The following is a 16,492-nucleotide window of genomic DNA, read 5'->3' on the forward strand; positions in this document are numbered from 1 at the left end:
ATATGAACATGAATTGTATGATAGATGGTGTTTATCATTGCATTCAGCATGTCTCAAAATAGTAATTTTAGCAAAACTCTTTAATCGGTTCAGAAGCATTCTACTACGACTCGTTTCTTTTGTAGGTCGGGCCGCTAGAATTGCAGTACCATTATCGAACTTTTAAATTAATATTTATTATTCATACTATTATCAATAAATACCCCCAATCAATCAAATCTATGCTTTCCTCTCTTATTTTTTTTTCAATGGTTATGTATATTTTTTAATCACTGTTTGAATTTACTGTCCAAATTATGTATTTGTTTGGTTGTAGAGCTCATATTTTATTTGGTTATAAATGCATCTCAGTGTGTAGTATAGACAAATCTCCATATGTTTAGTAGTTGTTATGCATATCAAGAGTTGTTTCTGCACTAAAAAATAAAAGATATCATTGTTTTTTTTAAAAAAATGTGGGTGATACAGTATGTGACATAGTCTTCTTTTTTTTGTGTCCCAGGCTCCGATGCTATTATTCGCCAGCACAAAGCAGCATGCCTTCGGATCACGGCCCTCTTGGCATGCAAGGATCTGCTCTGGATTGGAACGAGTGCCGGAGTAGTGCTTACCCTGTCTATAACCTCCAACTCAAGCTCCCTAAAGGTGCCGTTGATCCCAGTTGGTTTGTCGCAAGGTCACACTGGACATGTCCGCTTCCTGACATCGGTTGAGTTACCGGATGGTTTTGATGTCCTTTTCCCATTACCAAAGGAGTCCGGTAAGTACACATGCTAAATATGTCCAGTCTCTTTCATGTTGAGTAGTGAAATTTGATGAAGAGAACTATGATGTAGTTATGTTGCATTGTTTCCTGGGACCCGTAACCATGGCATCCAAGTAAAATGCGGTATGCATTCTGTAACATATCCAACCTAGTGGATTGGATACACTAAAATGGATTCCGATATATCTGCAAAAACAGGTAGCTGGTTGTAAAAGTTGATATAGCAACAGTACCACCTATTTATTAAGGTTTTTGTACAGTGCATATCTGGCAGCAGAATACTTCATAAGTAACATAAAAGTAATACTTACCAGATGACAGCTGCACAATTTTAAGTGCAGAGAATGGGAGACAACCGAAGAGAAGTTAGTGCCAGAGGGAGAGCTCGAAGAGGTGTCTCTTCCGGATATCATCCCGACTACCTTAAAACTTATCCAAGTCGTTTTGCTCCCTAGATGACTTCAGATCTCTAGACCCAGGCCTCCAGAGCTCCTATGAGCGTCATCCGGCTTGTGTTACTTAATTAAAATGTGGCAGTAAGGCTACCAAGCAGTACCAGCCAGTCCCCAGAGCCAAAGCACGCAGACAGAAACAAAGTATGTGCTGGAAGATGAAGACCAAAAGCCCAACAGAATGGTCCATTTGCCTCTAAAGCCTACATGGTATCTAAACCTGCCCGGAGCTCTCGAATGCTTACGCAAACACATTCCTGCTTCTGTTTCATTGTATCTCAATACATTTTCTGTTTAGATTTGATGGCAGACCATGTCTCCTAGAAAGAAGCCCAAGCACCCAACTTTCCCCCAATAGTTTTAGGCAGCTTTGTGGAGCAAAGCAAGATTTCTTCTCTGCAGGAGGAGCAAAAGTATGAGTCAGTCATGGGTGATATTAATCCCCACACACCAACAAGAGGAACTCTAATAGAGGCAGATTCTTTGCATAATTTTACCACAACCTTACATTTTCCAAAAGAAGAAACGTAGTCTTTTAGGTTTAGATTCATGGTCAAGTATGTCATGAACTTGTTCTCAAACCTTTACTTGAACCCCAGTGTCACTCGAAGCAGAACCATTTTTAAAAAAAATATTTTTATTTTTCTCAGCAGCAGTGCAGTATAAAAACCTTGTACAAATTATTTTAACGTCATACACCATTTCAGTACAGTTAAGCACAATCAACACTTCAAGATCATATCTCTGTATTACAACACCATTATGATCTGAGGCCCGCTTGGGGTTCATTTTGTCTTTCTTGTCATTCCGATTCCGAATCTTCATCTTCTTGCTCGGGCGGTGGATCACATATGTCTTCCTGTATTTATTCTAGACCCCCCAGACTTTACTCCACTTTTAAGGGCACCCCCGATTGCTGAACACCGTTCTTTCAGCTATCATGGCCGCATCCATGTCCCTGCCCCATGCAGCAAGAGATGGTGCCTCCGCCACTCCCCATTTTTGGGCAATGTTCCGTTTAGTGACCATGATCCCCAGCGTGGCCCAGCTGGATGAGTTAGGTCATTAGGTTCCCATATATTTAATAAACACCTTCCGGGCTCCGGTACTAGTGATACTCCCTCTGATTGCGACATTGTCCTTATCACCTGTGTCCAGTATTCCATTATTTTAGGACATTCCCATATGGTGTGAGCAGAACCATTTTTTGAGCAGACTGGAAGACTGCAATTCTTTTTTTAACGATCTGATTTTGTGGAAACATATTACAGAAATAAACCACCAACATATCTGTCGGGCCTGGGAGTGGCAATGTACTGTAGGAAAGACCCCCAATGAAGTTTAACTTGCGTACCCACCAGAACAACTGAAAACAGCAATGTTCTGCATGGTAAACTTTACGCAAACGTGGGCGAAGGAGAAAGCTCAAGGTCCAAGTAACTCCAACCAGGACACATCATTGAACATTCAGAAGGCCTGTTCACTCCCCTAGTTAAGCAGCACAAATAGAACTCTGTCCCAAATCACCTTCCTTTTCAATGGATCCAGACAATTTAGGTTGCCACGCCTGAACCTCTGGCACCTGCATGAAAAGTCTTGGCTGATTCCATCTGAGAAAAAGCGAAACTTCCCATTGTGTGCTACCATCATTCTCACTGTACAGGCGACCGAGGCTCATGTGTTCAGTCTCTCAGCTTCTCTCTGTGGCGCAAGGAGAAACTTCCCTCCTGCGTTCGAGTGTTATATGTTTCAAGCCTGCAAATAAAAGAACCTGGCAGCCGCAGGACGTTTCTCAGCAGAGCACCTCGACACAGGTACCCAGCACCACAGGTTTGCTGTCCATACACAGCGTGTTTGGCCATACCACTCTGAAACGATTGTTTTCCCTTTGCAAAGGAGTGCAGGTTACTTACATTCTTTTCTCTAGAGCCATGTCTTGTCTGCTCAATGTTGTTATTTTTCTACCCCCCACAAATGTCTCTGCGAATCAATTCATCTTTACATCAGCCATTTGCGCCATCGATGACACATTCTGGACCTTGGTACTCAGATCGACATGCAGCTCATGCATAGACTTTAATGCCCTCTCCCCTGAAGACATAGGTTGTTAATGCAGTATAATAGTAGCTCACTGCTGTGCTGTATCATGCAGTTTAAAAAAAGTCTTTACTGCTAGTCTTTTTGTTTTGTCTTCCATTCTGTGTGTACTTTTATCCAGTATAAGATGGCCACTCATGGGACTGACTCAGTTTTGCAGTATGTACAGGTGTAAGGTGCATGCCCCAGGCCCGGGCACAGGCCTGTCGTGATCACAGGATGTCTCAAAAGTTACCAGGATGGTAGGAAGTACTGGATGTGTGCAACGAGGCCTGCACCAATGCCCGGAGGTCTGCAGATGTTCCACTGGCCCCTTCCCCTGTGTCTCCTCAAAGCTAATTGGGGTCACTCCTATTCCATCAAAGACAAACTCCATATCTTGTCCACCGTGTAACACATCTCTCCACACTGCACTCCACGGTCCCCTTCAAGCAGGCACATCTTTCCCTCTCACTGGCGAGATAGGGAAAGCTGGTCCTCCACTTCCAGTCAGGACTGATACAGCTGTCGCAGGCCGGGAAACCGGGAGTATGACCGTCTGGTTTCCTTTACTCCAGGAGCATTATTCATACAAACAAGATGTTGCACAAGATTCAGAGCATCTCACTGTCATAGTAGAAACTTCCTATAACTTCTGCTGCTGGTAGGGGCTTCACACCGAGTAGAAGAATGGAGCCAGACCTAGGAATCTGGCAAGCATAGAGCTATCTTGAACCCTGGTTGACCCACCCACGACCACCGCCAACTTTTTTTAAATGCACTTTAGAGATTCTCTTGGTCTGGCAGAAGTCTATTGTATGCATATGTGTAAAGCACACTTAACATTGGAAGTTGTTGCAGATCCAGTGGTTGGTCGTGTGTGGTCCTTGAATTACTAGTTTTTTAGGTCTCGCGCCTGCGATGCATATGGCAAAGCCATATGCGCATCGCGCAGGCGCGATACTATAGTCATCGGCTATGCTTCCCAGGAGACAGGAGATGTCACGCGCACGCTCTGGAAAGCGATCGGCGCCGGCCGCGCGCGCGCGTTTCCCAATCTCCTGTCTCTCTGGGAAGCACACAAGCAAGCCCAGCAAGCCCCGCCAAGGTAACTTTGAAATAATCTTTATTTCTTGATAATTATTGCCTCTGGACTTTTTTGTTTAATATTACGGGCATGTGGGTTGTGTGATGCTGCATAAACAGATGCGTTTGGAGTTTATTTACCGATCCGCTATGGAGGGGCTTTTCTTTAATCTGTTGGTGGCTGGTTTTTTTTTTTTATTTATATTGCGTCTTCATGTACACATGATGTTTGACTTTTTTGAGCAATTCGTTACGTTGGGCTTTTGTATAATTTGATACAAGCTGTTATTTTATTTATATTGCGTCTCCCGATGCTGTGTTTGCCTGCCCCGCCAGCTCTCCAAGGTTGCTATTTGTTTCTTTCCCATCTGCGTACATCACTTGCGGGATACAGGTAAATCTGCATTCTAGAGTTGCCTTTATTGTTTTGAGGCCGGGCGCAGGGGCTGTTCCGATGTTATCAAGGCTGCTATCCCACTGCTAAGGCGGTGCTGCACTCACTGCCTTGTTTATATTTGTTTTAGTTCCGTGATGCTCCGATCTTTGCCCCTTCCGAGTGGAGCTTCCGAGTGGAGCTTCCGAGTGGAGCTTCCGAGTGGAGCTTCCGAGTGGAGCTTCCGAGTGGAGCTTCCGAGTGGAGCTTCCGAGTGGAGCTTCCGAGTGGAGCTTCAGAGTGGAGCTTCAGAGTGGAGCTTCAGAGTGGAGCTTCCGAGTGGAGCTTCAGAGTGCAGAGTGGAGCTTCAGAGTGGAGCTTCAGAGTGGAGCTTCAGAGTGGAGCTTCAGAGTGGAGCTTCAGAGTGGAGCTTCAGAGTGGAGCTTCAGAGTGGAGCTTCAGAGTGGAGCTTCAGAGTGGAGCTTCAGAGTGGAGCTTCAGAGTGGAGCTTCAGAGTGCAGAGTGGAGCTTCAGAGTGGAGCTTCAGAGTGGAGCTTCAGAGTGGAGCTTCAGAGTGGAGCTTCAGAGTGGAGCTTCAGAGTGGAGCTTCAGAGTGGAGCTTCAGAGTGGAGCTTCAGAGTGGAGCTTCAGAGTGGAGCTTCAGAGTGGAGCTTCAGAGTGGAGCTTCAGAGTGCAGAGTGGAGCTTCAGAGTGCAGAGTGGAGCTTCAGAGTGCAGAGTGGAGCTTCAGAGTGCAGAGTGGAGCTTCAGAGTGCAGAGTGGAGCTTCAGAGTGGAGCTTCAGAGTGGAGCTTCAGAGTGGAGCTTCAGAGTGGAGCTTCAGAGTGGAGCTTCAGAGTGGAGCTTCAGAGTGGAGCTTCAGAGTGGAGCTTCAGAGTGCAGAGTGGAGCTTCAGAGTGCAGAGTGGAGCTTCAGAGTGCAGAGTGGAGCTTCAGAGTGCAGAGTGGAGCTTCAGAGTGCAGAGTGGAGCTTCAGAGTGCAGAGTGGAGCTTCAGAGTGCAGAGTGGAGCTTCAGAGTGCAGAGTGGAGCTTCAGAGTGCAGAGTGGAGCTTCAGAGTGCAGAGTGGAGCTTCCGAGTGGAGCTTCAGAGTGGAGCTTCCGAGTGGAGCTTCAGAGTGCAGAGTGGAGCTTCAGAGTGGAGCTTCAGAGTGGAGCTTCAGAGTGGAGCTTCAGAGTGGAGCTTCAGAGTGGAGCTTCAGAGTGGAGCTTCAGAGTGGAGCTTCAGAGTGGAGCTTCAGAGTGGAGCTTCAGAGTGGAGCTTCAGAGTGCAGCTTCAGAGTGCAGCTTCAGAGTGCAGAGTGGAGCTTCAGAGTGGAGCTTCAGAGTGGAGCTTCAGAGTGGAGCTTCAGAGTGGAGCTTCAGAGTGGAGCTTCAGAGTGGAGCTTCAGAGTGCAGAGTGGAGCTTCAGAGTGGAGCTTCAGAGTGCAGAGTGGAGCTTCAGAGTGCAGAGTGGAGCTTCAGAGTGCAGAGTGGAGCTTCAGAGTGCAGAGTGGAGCTTCAGAGTGCAGAGTGGAGCTTCAGAGTGCAGAGTGGAGCTTCAGAGTGGAGCTTCAGAGTGCAGAGTGGAGCTTCAGAGTGCAGAGTGGAGCTTCAGAGTGCAGAGTGGAGCTTCAGAGTGCAGAGTGGAGCTTCAGAGTGCAGAGTGGAGCTTCAGAGTGCAGAGTGGAGCTTCAGAGTGCAGAGTGGAGCTTCAGAGTGCAGAGTGGAGCTTCAGAGTGCAGAGTGGAGCTTCAGAGTGGAGCTTCAGAGTGGAGCTTCAGAGTGGAGCTTCAGAGTGGAGCTTCAGAGTGGAGCTTCAGAGTGGAGCTTCAGAGTGGAGCTTCAGAGTGGAGCTTCAGAGTGGAGCTTCAGAGTGGAGCTTCAGAGTGGAGCTTCAGAGTGGAGCTTCAGAGTGCAGAGTGGAGCTTCAGAGTGGAGCTTCAGAGTGGAGCTTCAGAGTGCAGAGTGGAGCTTCAGAGTGGAGCTTCAGAGTGCAGAGTGGAGCTTCAGAGTGGAGCTTCAGAGTGCAGAGTGGAGCTTCAGAGTGGAGCTTCAGAGTGCAGAGTGGAGCTTCAGAGTGCAGAGTGGAGCTTCAGAGTGCAGAGTGGAGCTTCAGAGTGGAGCTTCAGAGTGCAGAGTGGAGCTTCAGAGTGCAGAGTGGAGCTTCAGAGTGCAGAGTGGAGCTTCAGAGTGGAGCTTCAGAGTGGAGCTTCAGAGTGGAGCTTCAGAGTGGAGCTTCAGAGTGGAGCTTCAGAGTGGAGCTTCAGAGTGGAGCTTCAGAGTGGAGCTTCAGAGTGGAGCTTCAGAGTGGAGCTTCAGAGTGGAGCTTCCGAGTGGAGCTTCCGAGTGGAGCTTCCGAGTGGAGCTTCAGAGTGGAGCTTCCGAGTGGAGCTTCCGAGTGGAGCTTCCGAGTGGAGCTTCCGAGTGGAGCTTCCGAGTGGAGCTTCCGAGTGGAGCTTCCGAGTGGAGCTTCAGAGTGCAGAGTGGAGCTTCCGAGTGGAGCTTCAGAGTGCAGAGTGGAGCTTCAGAGTGGAGCTTCAGAGTGCAGAGTGGAGCTTCAGAGTGCAGAGTGGAGCTTTAGAGTGGAGCTTCAGAGTGCAGAGTGGAGCTTCAGAGTGCAGAGTGGAGCTTTAGAGTGGAGCTTCAGAGTGCAGAGTGGAGCTTCAGAGTGCAGAGTGGAGCTTCAGAGTGGAGCTTCAGAGTGGAGCTTCAGAGTGGAGCTTCAGAGTGGAGCTTCAGAGTGGAGCTTCAGAGTGGAGCTTCAGAGTGGAGCTTCAGAGTGGAGCTTCAGAGCGGAGCTTCAGAGCGGAGCTTCAGAGTGGAGCTTCAGAGTGCAGAGTGGAGCTTCAGAGTGCAGAGTGGAGCTTCAGAGTGGAGCTTCAGAGTGCAGAGTGGAGCTTCAGAGTGGAGCTTCAGAGTGCAGAGTGGAGCTTCAGAGTGCAGATTCAGAGTGGAGCTTCAGAGTGCAGAGTGGAGCTTCAGAGTGCAGATTCAGAGTGGAGCTTCAGAGTGCAGAGTGGAGCTTCAGAGTGCAGATTCAGAGTGCAGAGTGGAGCTTCAGAGTGCAGATTCAGAGTGGAGCTTCAGAGTGCAGAGTGGAGCTTCAGAGTGCAGATTCAGAGTGGAGCTTCAGAGTGCAGAGTGGAGCTTCAGAGTGGAGCTTCAGAGTGGAGCTTCAGAGTGGAGCTTCAGAGTGGAGCTTCAGAGTGGAGCTTCAGAGTGGAGCTTCAGAGTGGAGCTTCAGAGTGGAGCTTCAGAGTGGAGCTTCAGAGTGGAGCTTCAGAGTGGAGCTTCAGAGTGGAGCTTCAGAGTGGAGCTTCAGAGTGGAGCTTCAGAGTGGAGCTTCAGAGCGGAGCTTCAGAGCGGAGCTTCAGAGCGGAGCTTCAGAGTGCAGCGGAGCTTCAGAGTGCAGTGGAGCTTCAGAGTGGAGCTTCAGAGTGGAGCTTCAGAGTGGAGCTTCAGAGTGGAGCTTCAGAGTGGAGCTTCAGAGTGGAGCTTCAGAGTGCAGATTCAGAGTGGAGCTTCGGAGTGGAGCTTCAGAGTGGAGTGGAGCTTCAGAGTGGAGCTTCAGAGTGCAGAGTGGAGCTTCAGAGTGGAGCTTCAGAGTGCAGAGTGGAGCTTCAGAGTGGAGCTTCAGAGTGCAGAGTGGAGCTTCAGAGTGGAGCTTCAGAGTGCAGAGTGGAGCTTCAGAGTGGAGCTTCAGAGTGGAGCTTCAGAGTGGAGCTTCAGAGTGGAGCTTCAGAGTGGAGCTTCAGAGTGGAGCTTCAGAGTGGAGCTTCAGAGTGCAGAGTGGAGCTTCAGAGTGCAGAGTGGAGCTTCAGAGTGCAGAGTGGAGCTTCAGAGTGCAGCTTCAGAGTGCAGAGTGGAGCTTCAGAGTGGAGCTTCAGAGTGCAGAGTGGAGCTTCAGAGTGCAGAGTGGAGCTTCAGAGTGCAGAGTGGAGCTTCAGAATGCAGAGTGGAGCTTCAGAGTGTCAAGAGCAATGCCAATAGCTCTAACTTTAACAAAGGCAAAACCATTGCATTGTAAATGCTTGTTATTTTACCGAATCACATGCTCATGCTGCTGCCTGGTTTGTCTACATGCACACAGGCAGAATCACTCGGTACAAAATGGCTCCTGTTCACTCGTCAGTACGGTCTTGCGCCGCCCCACCTTCCCCCTGCCAAATACATTCATTCCAAATACTGCTTATTTTCATATCAGACTGACTTCTCACATCTGGGATAGCAGGGGCACCTTCCACAGTGATTAGTGCTTCACAAAAAATAATTCTCGGCTAGCGCTCAGAAGCCTTGAAGCTTTGATTGAATGACACTGCAGTTTGATGCCCCGCTCGTTTTTTGATGCTATGCGTTCCAGACACTGATTTTATTAAGACTCACTTGGAGCTCTAAACTGTCACTTGATCTTTCTTTGGGTCATTTCGTTTGCCCGGAAGGACTAACATATCTGTGAAACCCTCTTCTTTTATAGTTTGAGCATCGTCTTCGTTTAGCAGGATAACATTATACATTTGAAAATACAAATATCCGGGAAGAGCAGAGAGCAAATCTCCGCGATGTTGGGCATTCTCCTATCATAAAGGAAGCGTGTTGGTGGGACCTGTGGCATCTAACGCATCATTTAACCCTATATGCGTGGGCACCTACCACAATAATGTATAGGATGAGTTTGTTCCGTTCCCGTTTTTAATTTGATGTAAAACTCAAATCACTGCACACTCTCTACTACACACTCTCTACTACACACTCTCTACTACAGTCACTACTCTCTACTACACACTCCCTACTACAGTCACTACTCTCTACTACACATTCTGCTACACACTCTCTACTACAGTCACTACTCTCTGCTACGCACTCTACTCTCTACTACACTCTACTACACACTCTCTACTACACACTCTACTACACACTCTCTACTACAGTCACTACTCTCTGCTACGCACTCTACTCTCTACTACACACTCTACTACACACTCTCTACTACACACTCTACTACACACTCTCTACTACAGTCGCTACTCTCTACTACACACTCTACTACACACTCTACTACAGTCACTACTCTCTACTACACACTACAACCCACTCTCTACTACAGTCACTACTCTCTACTACACACTCACTACACACTCACTACTACAGCCACTACTCTCTTCGACACACTCTATACTAGACACTCTCTACTACACACTATCTACTACAGTCACTACTCTCTACTACACACTGTACTACACACTCTACTACAGTCACTACTCTCTACTACACACTACTACACACTCTCTACTACAGTCACTACTCTCTACTACACACTCTACTACACACTCACTACACACTCACTACTACAGCCACTACTCTCTTCGACACACTCTATACTAGACACTCTCTACTACACACTATCTACTACAGTCACTACTTACTACACTCTCTACTACACACTCTACTACACACTCTACTACACACTCTACTACACACTCTACTACACACTCTACTACACACTCTACTACACACTCTACTACACACTCTACTACACACTCTACATTACACACTCTACATTACACACTCTACATTACACACTCTACATTACACACTCTACATTACACACTCTCTACTACACACTCTACACTACACACTCTACACTACACACTCTACTACACTCTACTACACACTCTGCTACACACACGCTCTACTACACACTCTACTACACACCCTCTACTACTCTCTACTACTCTACTACACATTCTCTACTACTCTACTACACACTCACTACTTTCTACTACACTCTACTACAGACTCTCCACTCTCTACTCCACACTCTCTACTCCACACTCTCTACTTCAATCTCTCTACCTCAATCTCTCTAATTCAATCTCTCTACCTCAATCTCTCTACTTCAATCTCTCTACTTCAATCTCTCTACTTCACATTCTGTATTACACACTCTCTACTACACACTCACTACTCTCTACTACACACTCTCTACTACACACTCTACTACACTCCCTACTACACATTCTCCTACACACTCTACTACACACTCTACTACACACTCACCACTCTACTACACACTCACCACTCTACTACACACTCACTAGTCTCTACTGCTCACTCTCTACTACACACTCTCTACTACACACTCTCTACTACACACTCTCTACTACACACTCTCTACTACACACTCTCTACTACACACTCTCTAGTCTCTACTACACACTCACTACTCTCTACTACACACTCACTACTTTCTACTACACACTCTACTACTCACTTACTACTCTCTACTCACTCTCTACTACTCACTACTACTCTCTCTACTACTCACTATTACTCTCTCTACTACTCTCTCTACTACTCACTCTCTACTACTCACTCTCTACTGCTCATGACAATGCCATTTATTTATCTGTTTCCAAAACCAACACATAAATAAAACATTTGTCATTTACAATGCCAAAAGCGCTAACTTTTGCAAAGGCGAGACCGTTGCATTGTAAATGCTTGTCTTTTGTTCTAATTTGCACTCTGATTTTGTCAATAAGCAACTGAGGTAAACATACTCAAAATTGTACATAACTCAAACGTGTAAGTTATGAATCAGGCTTGAAGTGTGCAGTTTCATATTCCATTTAATCCTGGGAAATATTCAGTTTCGGAGGATAATGAAATTGTAGTGGGTAAGCTAGAAATAGAAATGAGATTTACTGGTTCTGAAGGAGTCAATTTAGCTCCTATCTCACATCCCCACTCTGAGTAAAAAAGCTTATGTCATTATTCTGTGTAGCTAGGAAAATTAAATGAGTCATTGTAGGGTTTTAATCCCCTTAATAAAATTTGCAAATGTGTTGAAATTGATGGTGTTAAAATGCGCAACCTAACACTGACGGTTTCCTTCTTTGCCAGGCATTGAGAAGCTCACGGACCTTGAAAAGAAAGAGGCAGCAAGACACCGGCCAACTCCTACTGTCCCCCAAGGCAAATCCAAAATCCTTGTGATCAGCGGAGGTGACGGATATGAGGACTTCCGGCTCACCAACAGCAGTGAAACTGTGGGGCGAGACGACAGTACCAATCACCTCCTCCTGTGGCGGGTCTGACTGCTGCGCTGCCATTGGCTAGCTTCTTTTCTTTGATGGAAAGTGCCATTCTATCATCTCCAGAGTACCACTGCCCCTCTTGTTGTCGTTTTACCCCTCCTCCTTCCGGTGTGCAAGACCGCCACCCTGGGTGTTCAGCATGCGTGTGGACTTGGCAATACTTCCATCACATGGAGAGGTTTTGTGAGCAGCAGAAGAACTGCATATTGCCATGCATAGGTGTATATTGTTGAAAATATATATATATAGATATATATATATTATCCATACTCGCACAACCGGAGATTGATGCCTTGTGTGCGTGTATGGCTATGGACCTTGTTTGGTGTCAGAATGTTACATGGAGGTAGGAACCCGAAACGACAAGGAGGTGGCAGAAGCTACAGCTGTGTCAGCTGGAGGAAGGGGGGTCGGTACGGCAGACCCTCAACGCTGACATATGGTTGTTACGGTACAGTTCACACTCCATTGTCGCCAAGTAATGGAACATTTTGTGCTTTGTTTTGAAGAACCAAGCAGGAGTTAGAAGAGCCGGTGACAGAAGACAATTCACAATAGGGCGACACACTCTTAACACTGGGAAACTGCAACAGCCTTCGTCTTTTATTTGCCCCCACCCTCAGCTGCTGCCAATGAACTACAGACAGGCAGGAAAAGCCTTGGAAATCAGACACCTAGAGCTGAATTTTACAGATTTATTTTTTTTGTTTGTTCACGGTTGGATCCCTGTACACAACTCCATTATCTCAGTTATATCATGTGAAAAAAATTGAATTATCTCCACTTCCTAGTTGCATCCACACTGTGCTTAGATAGTCGTGGTTCATCCATTCCCGGCATTGTAACCTTTCGTAAATGCTTTCTTTTTTAATTATTATTTATTGTTCTTGGAAAACTTTTTACAAACGTATTCTTTTTTTTAAGTTGTGTGTCCGAAAAAGGTTGGATGGGGGCAGGGCATTTGTTGTCATGCAGTGTGTGTTCTATCGTCCATGTGCTTTATGTCTTTGGCTTAGCCTGCAGATGTCCCTCCTGTTTTTCTGCATCACCCAGTGCCAGCGTCATGCCTAAGGCCTGTGATGTGGTGGGCACTTGTTTACGAAGGCTACGCCAGAAAACTTAGTAGTGACAAAAGGACATGTATCTCACTTTCAAGGTGGCAACTAACCAGGCCCACTGAGCGAAGAGCTTGGTTAGTTAGTGGCAGTGGAATGAACAGATTTTAAGAGAATGTGGCATCCATGAGCGAGTAAATGTGCAATATTTATTGAGGCTCCTGAGAGAGGGAAGGCAAGGTAAGAACTGACTGTCTTGCAAAGACTCAGGCTGTACTTCTTTTGAACGTTTTATGGAGGACGTGTAGTGAGGCTGTTCCGCTGTGCTCTGGCGATGACAAAAAAAAAGAATTCTTGGAAAGTGTGAGTTGTGAATCTGAGGATGAGTGCGATGGAGCACTTAAGTGGCCTTTCTTGTATAGTATTTATGTGTTAAGTGCAAAGCAGCTTTGTAAGTTACTGAATCAAATGTGCAACGTTGGCGATTGTTCAGTATTAACCCGCCCTACACTTCCAAGTCTCATCAAGAGCTAATGTTCTCGCCTGCCCTTCGGATTCATTTGTTGAAGTCCCCGGCAGTGTAATTGGATTTTCTCTTTTAGTGGTGGGCAGAAGGCATAAGAGGACAGCTGATGATGTAGCTTGAAAATGAGAGAGGATGGGGTTCGGCCTGCGGGCTAGATGTTTTACCTAACAAGTAACTCGACGTGAAGTAGGTCTATACATGAATGTTTCAAATGTGATTTGTTGGGCCTTCAACAAAATCTCTGCATGGAATAGATAATCACATTTTCCAGTGATCATTCCTCTCAAACAAAATAGTGAACAAAAGCCTATGCAGACTGAGTTACCCACTCTCCCAGGGACCACTGAGGCGTGTTAGTGTACTAGTGTGGACACACTATCTCGGCAGCAACCCATTTTATCTCCGCAGCAACCCATGGCTTCTCATGCTTTCCTTTCAACCGTTTGAGTGATTGCTTGTGTAAAACAAATTTTCCCAAGAGTTACTCTTGGAAGCCTGAGCTGCAGAACCAGGCTATGAGTTATCTTTAAACTTTCTCGTTGCAAGTTATGGCCGATAGATCGCTGCAGCACAGGAGGACGAATCTGCTTTAAAGCAGGCTGTGTGCTTGAATGAACACATGAAATAAAAAATCACCATAGCAGTGAGGGAATGACATGGTTGACTCCTCCGTTAAGACTGATTCCTCTTTAATTGCATACTCTGCCACAAAGCAAATTCATGCAGCATCCTGTAGATAAATTGCAGTAAAAGGTGCTCAGCAATTTAAGAAAATCTAGGTAATTGTTCGAATTGCACTTGATGTCGTAGCTCTACATGCCCAGTAACAAATTTTCATTTATCGATTTTGTTTTTACCTTTTCCCTATTGTGAAAGGTGCTTTTTGCTCTTCCACATAGGTAATAATTGACAGCAGTTGTTGATCTGTACTGTGCATCCTAACTGGGGAATGGTCAAATGTCACCTTGCTTCATCCAGACTGTGGTACTGAAGGACTAATCAGCAAGTGATTTTATGTTGATGGATAACCACTCATCCACCTGTTAGGGTTGTTAATCAGGTGGGGAGGGATAAACCATGTTGCAAACTGAGCAAGTACTCATCCAGGAATACCCAAATGCTATTTTCCATTGAGTGCGATGGAATAAAGCGGCTTTTGTGTGCCTGGGACCTGTTTCTGCTAAATCAGGATTGTATCATGCATCTTCTTCCATAGGGACACAAAAATCTTAATCCTCAGTGATTAGAAGGAAGCAGTGAGTCTGGTACTGTGCTTGGCACACCAAGCCCTAACTAACTCTTTGTTGATAAAATACAAGGCTACACCAAGGATCTGCCGAATTAATTTATATTTGGGCAGAATCATGGTAAACCTTTTTCAAATTCCTGTCGATATGTTGTGGGTTGATGATAGGTGCCCCAAATCTCTAAAAATTACAAAATGGGCTTTGTCTATTTGTCTTTTTTCAAGTGCCTTCTGTCAGGTAAGAAGATGGTGTGATCGAAAATAAGTGAACTTGAGATGGTCTAATAAAGCATGTGTGAACTTTTAAAAATAGGTAGTATGGGGTAAAGTAAGGTGCAATGCTAACTCACTTCCAAAGGTAGCTGTCAGGTCTAATGAACTGGGAATTTGTTGCATTTCAGGATACCACTTACAGCTACTTTGCAGGCAAGTGGTCCTTAGACCACACTGTGGGTCATGTCTCTATTTTGAAATGCTGCGAACAGTCGGGTGGTTAGCAGTTCACCGGATTCCCCATGTACGATGCTGAGGAAAGTAATACGATTTAACTCGAAGACTTCATTGTCAAGAGAAACTAACAGGCAGGGGAAGAAAATAAGTATGTTATTATTTGTCCTCAGTCAATAGGGTGGTCAATTTTACCACTATGCACTTGTCAAGGGAAAAGTATGCAGCCTGCTAGCAATGAGTAGTTAAGTGTATGCTTGCCTCAGAGACGGCTTATGACAGGTCTGTGGATATAACCTAGAAAGGTGCTTGAGCCGAATGACTGAGCAGTGTTTTGGCACATACTCTGTCACCATGTGAACATGCGTAAGAGAAGCACGTGCTCAAGTCACTAACTATTCAGTAGGCTGGCCTTAGCAGAAATAGAGACGTAACAGGAACATCTGCGTCCATTCACTCGTCATAAGGGCACTTGTAGACGGCACTGCAAAAAACAAGATCACTCCACTTGTACCAGTGCAATTAATTACCACATTTAGTCATCTACAAGTGCGCCACACCTCTAGGGATGTTAGTGGCGGTTTAGTAGACTCAACTTTTTGTTTGCACATTGGAGGTAAGTCTGCAAGTGTGGATTCGAAAGGCGTTCAGGGGAGCTTGAAAAGAGCAGGCACTCTAGTAAGAATGTATGCCTTCAAGAGGACATCCTGCTTTGTCTCTGTGTGAGTGTGAGTGTGCGTGTGAGTGAGTGAGTGAGTGTGTGTGTGTGTGTGTGTGTGTCTGTCTCTGTCTGCCTGCCTTGAGTGGGCTATGCACCTTTCTGAAGTATATGTCAGGACCTGCCACATAAGATGCAGATTAAAAACACCGAGACCAGAAATATGGCAAATGCACAACCTCATGAAACATGGGCTACTATACAAAAAAACACAGTTGGATTTTTATCACTCGTTTTTTTGTTGATCCGTACTGTTCTCACCCACTAACTTTTGCCTGTTTGTGATACGCCACCCTGATGTAATGTAAATATTTGGTATATAGTGCCTCTTCTGTACATAACGTTCTCAAGTCTTTCATTGTTGATATGAATTTAATGGCCTATTTTTATATACTTGTTAAAGAGTCACCAGGCACAGCAGGAGTGCCTCCACAGATAAGTTATAACTACTACAGCACACGAAACAAAGAAGAAACCGAAAGGACAGCTTTTTATTCCGAAGTACAGCGAGTCGCGTGACCTGTCATGACTATCACATTATTCCTGTTACGGTTTTTGTCACTGTGGGTTCTTTGTAATTAAAGTTCACTGGTGTCAGACTTTACACTGGTGTATCTCAACTCTTTTCCCCACTTTGCAGGGTGATTGAAGG

The 16,492-nt window shown here is 45.7% G+C and overlaps 1 protein-coding gene across 1 annotated transcript in view; it reads left to right on the forward strand.

Annotated features, from left to right (window-relative positions):
* Positions 1–16,444, forward strand: part of ARHGEF17 (Rho guanine nucleotide exchange factor 17) — a 611,927-nt gene extending 595,483 nt beyond the window's left edge. The window contains exons 20-21 of the mRNA XM_078658552.1: positions 503–760; positions 11,655–16,444. Coding sequence (XP_078514678.1) covers positions 503–760; positions 11,655–11,848 — 452 coding nt within the window. The 3' untranslated portion in view covers positions 11,849–16,444. The remainder of the gene's footprint in view (positions 1–502; positions 761–11,654) is intronic.
* Positions 16,445–16,492: the final 48 nt, after the last annotated feature.

This window comes from Lissotriton helveticus, chromosome 8, assembly GCF_964261635.1.
Source record: "Lissotriton helveticus chromosome 8, aLisHel1.1, whole genome shotgun sequence".
Lineage (NCBI taxonomy): Eukaryota > Metazoa > Chordata > Amphibia > Caudata > Salamandridae > Lissotriton > Lissotriton helveticus.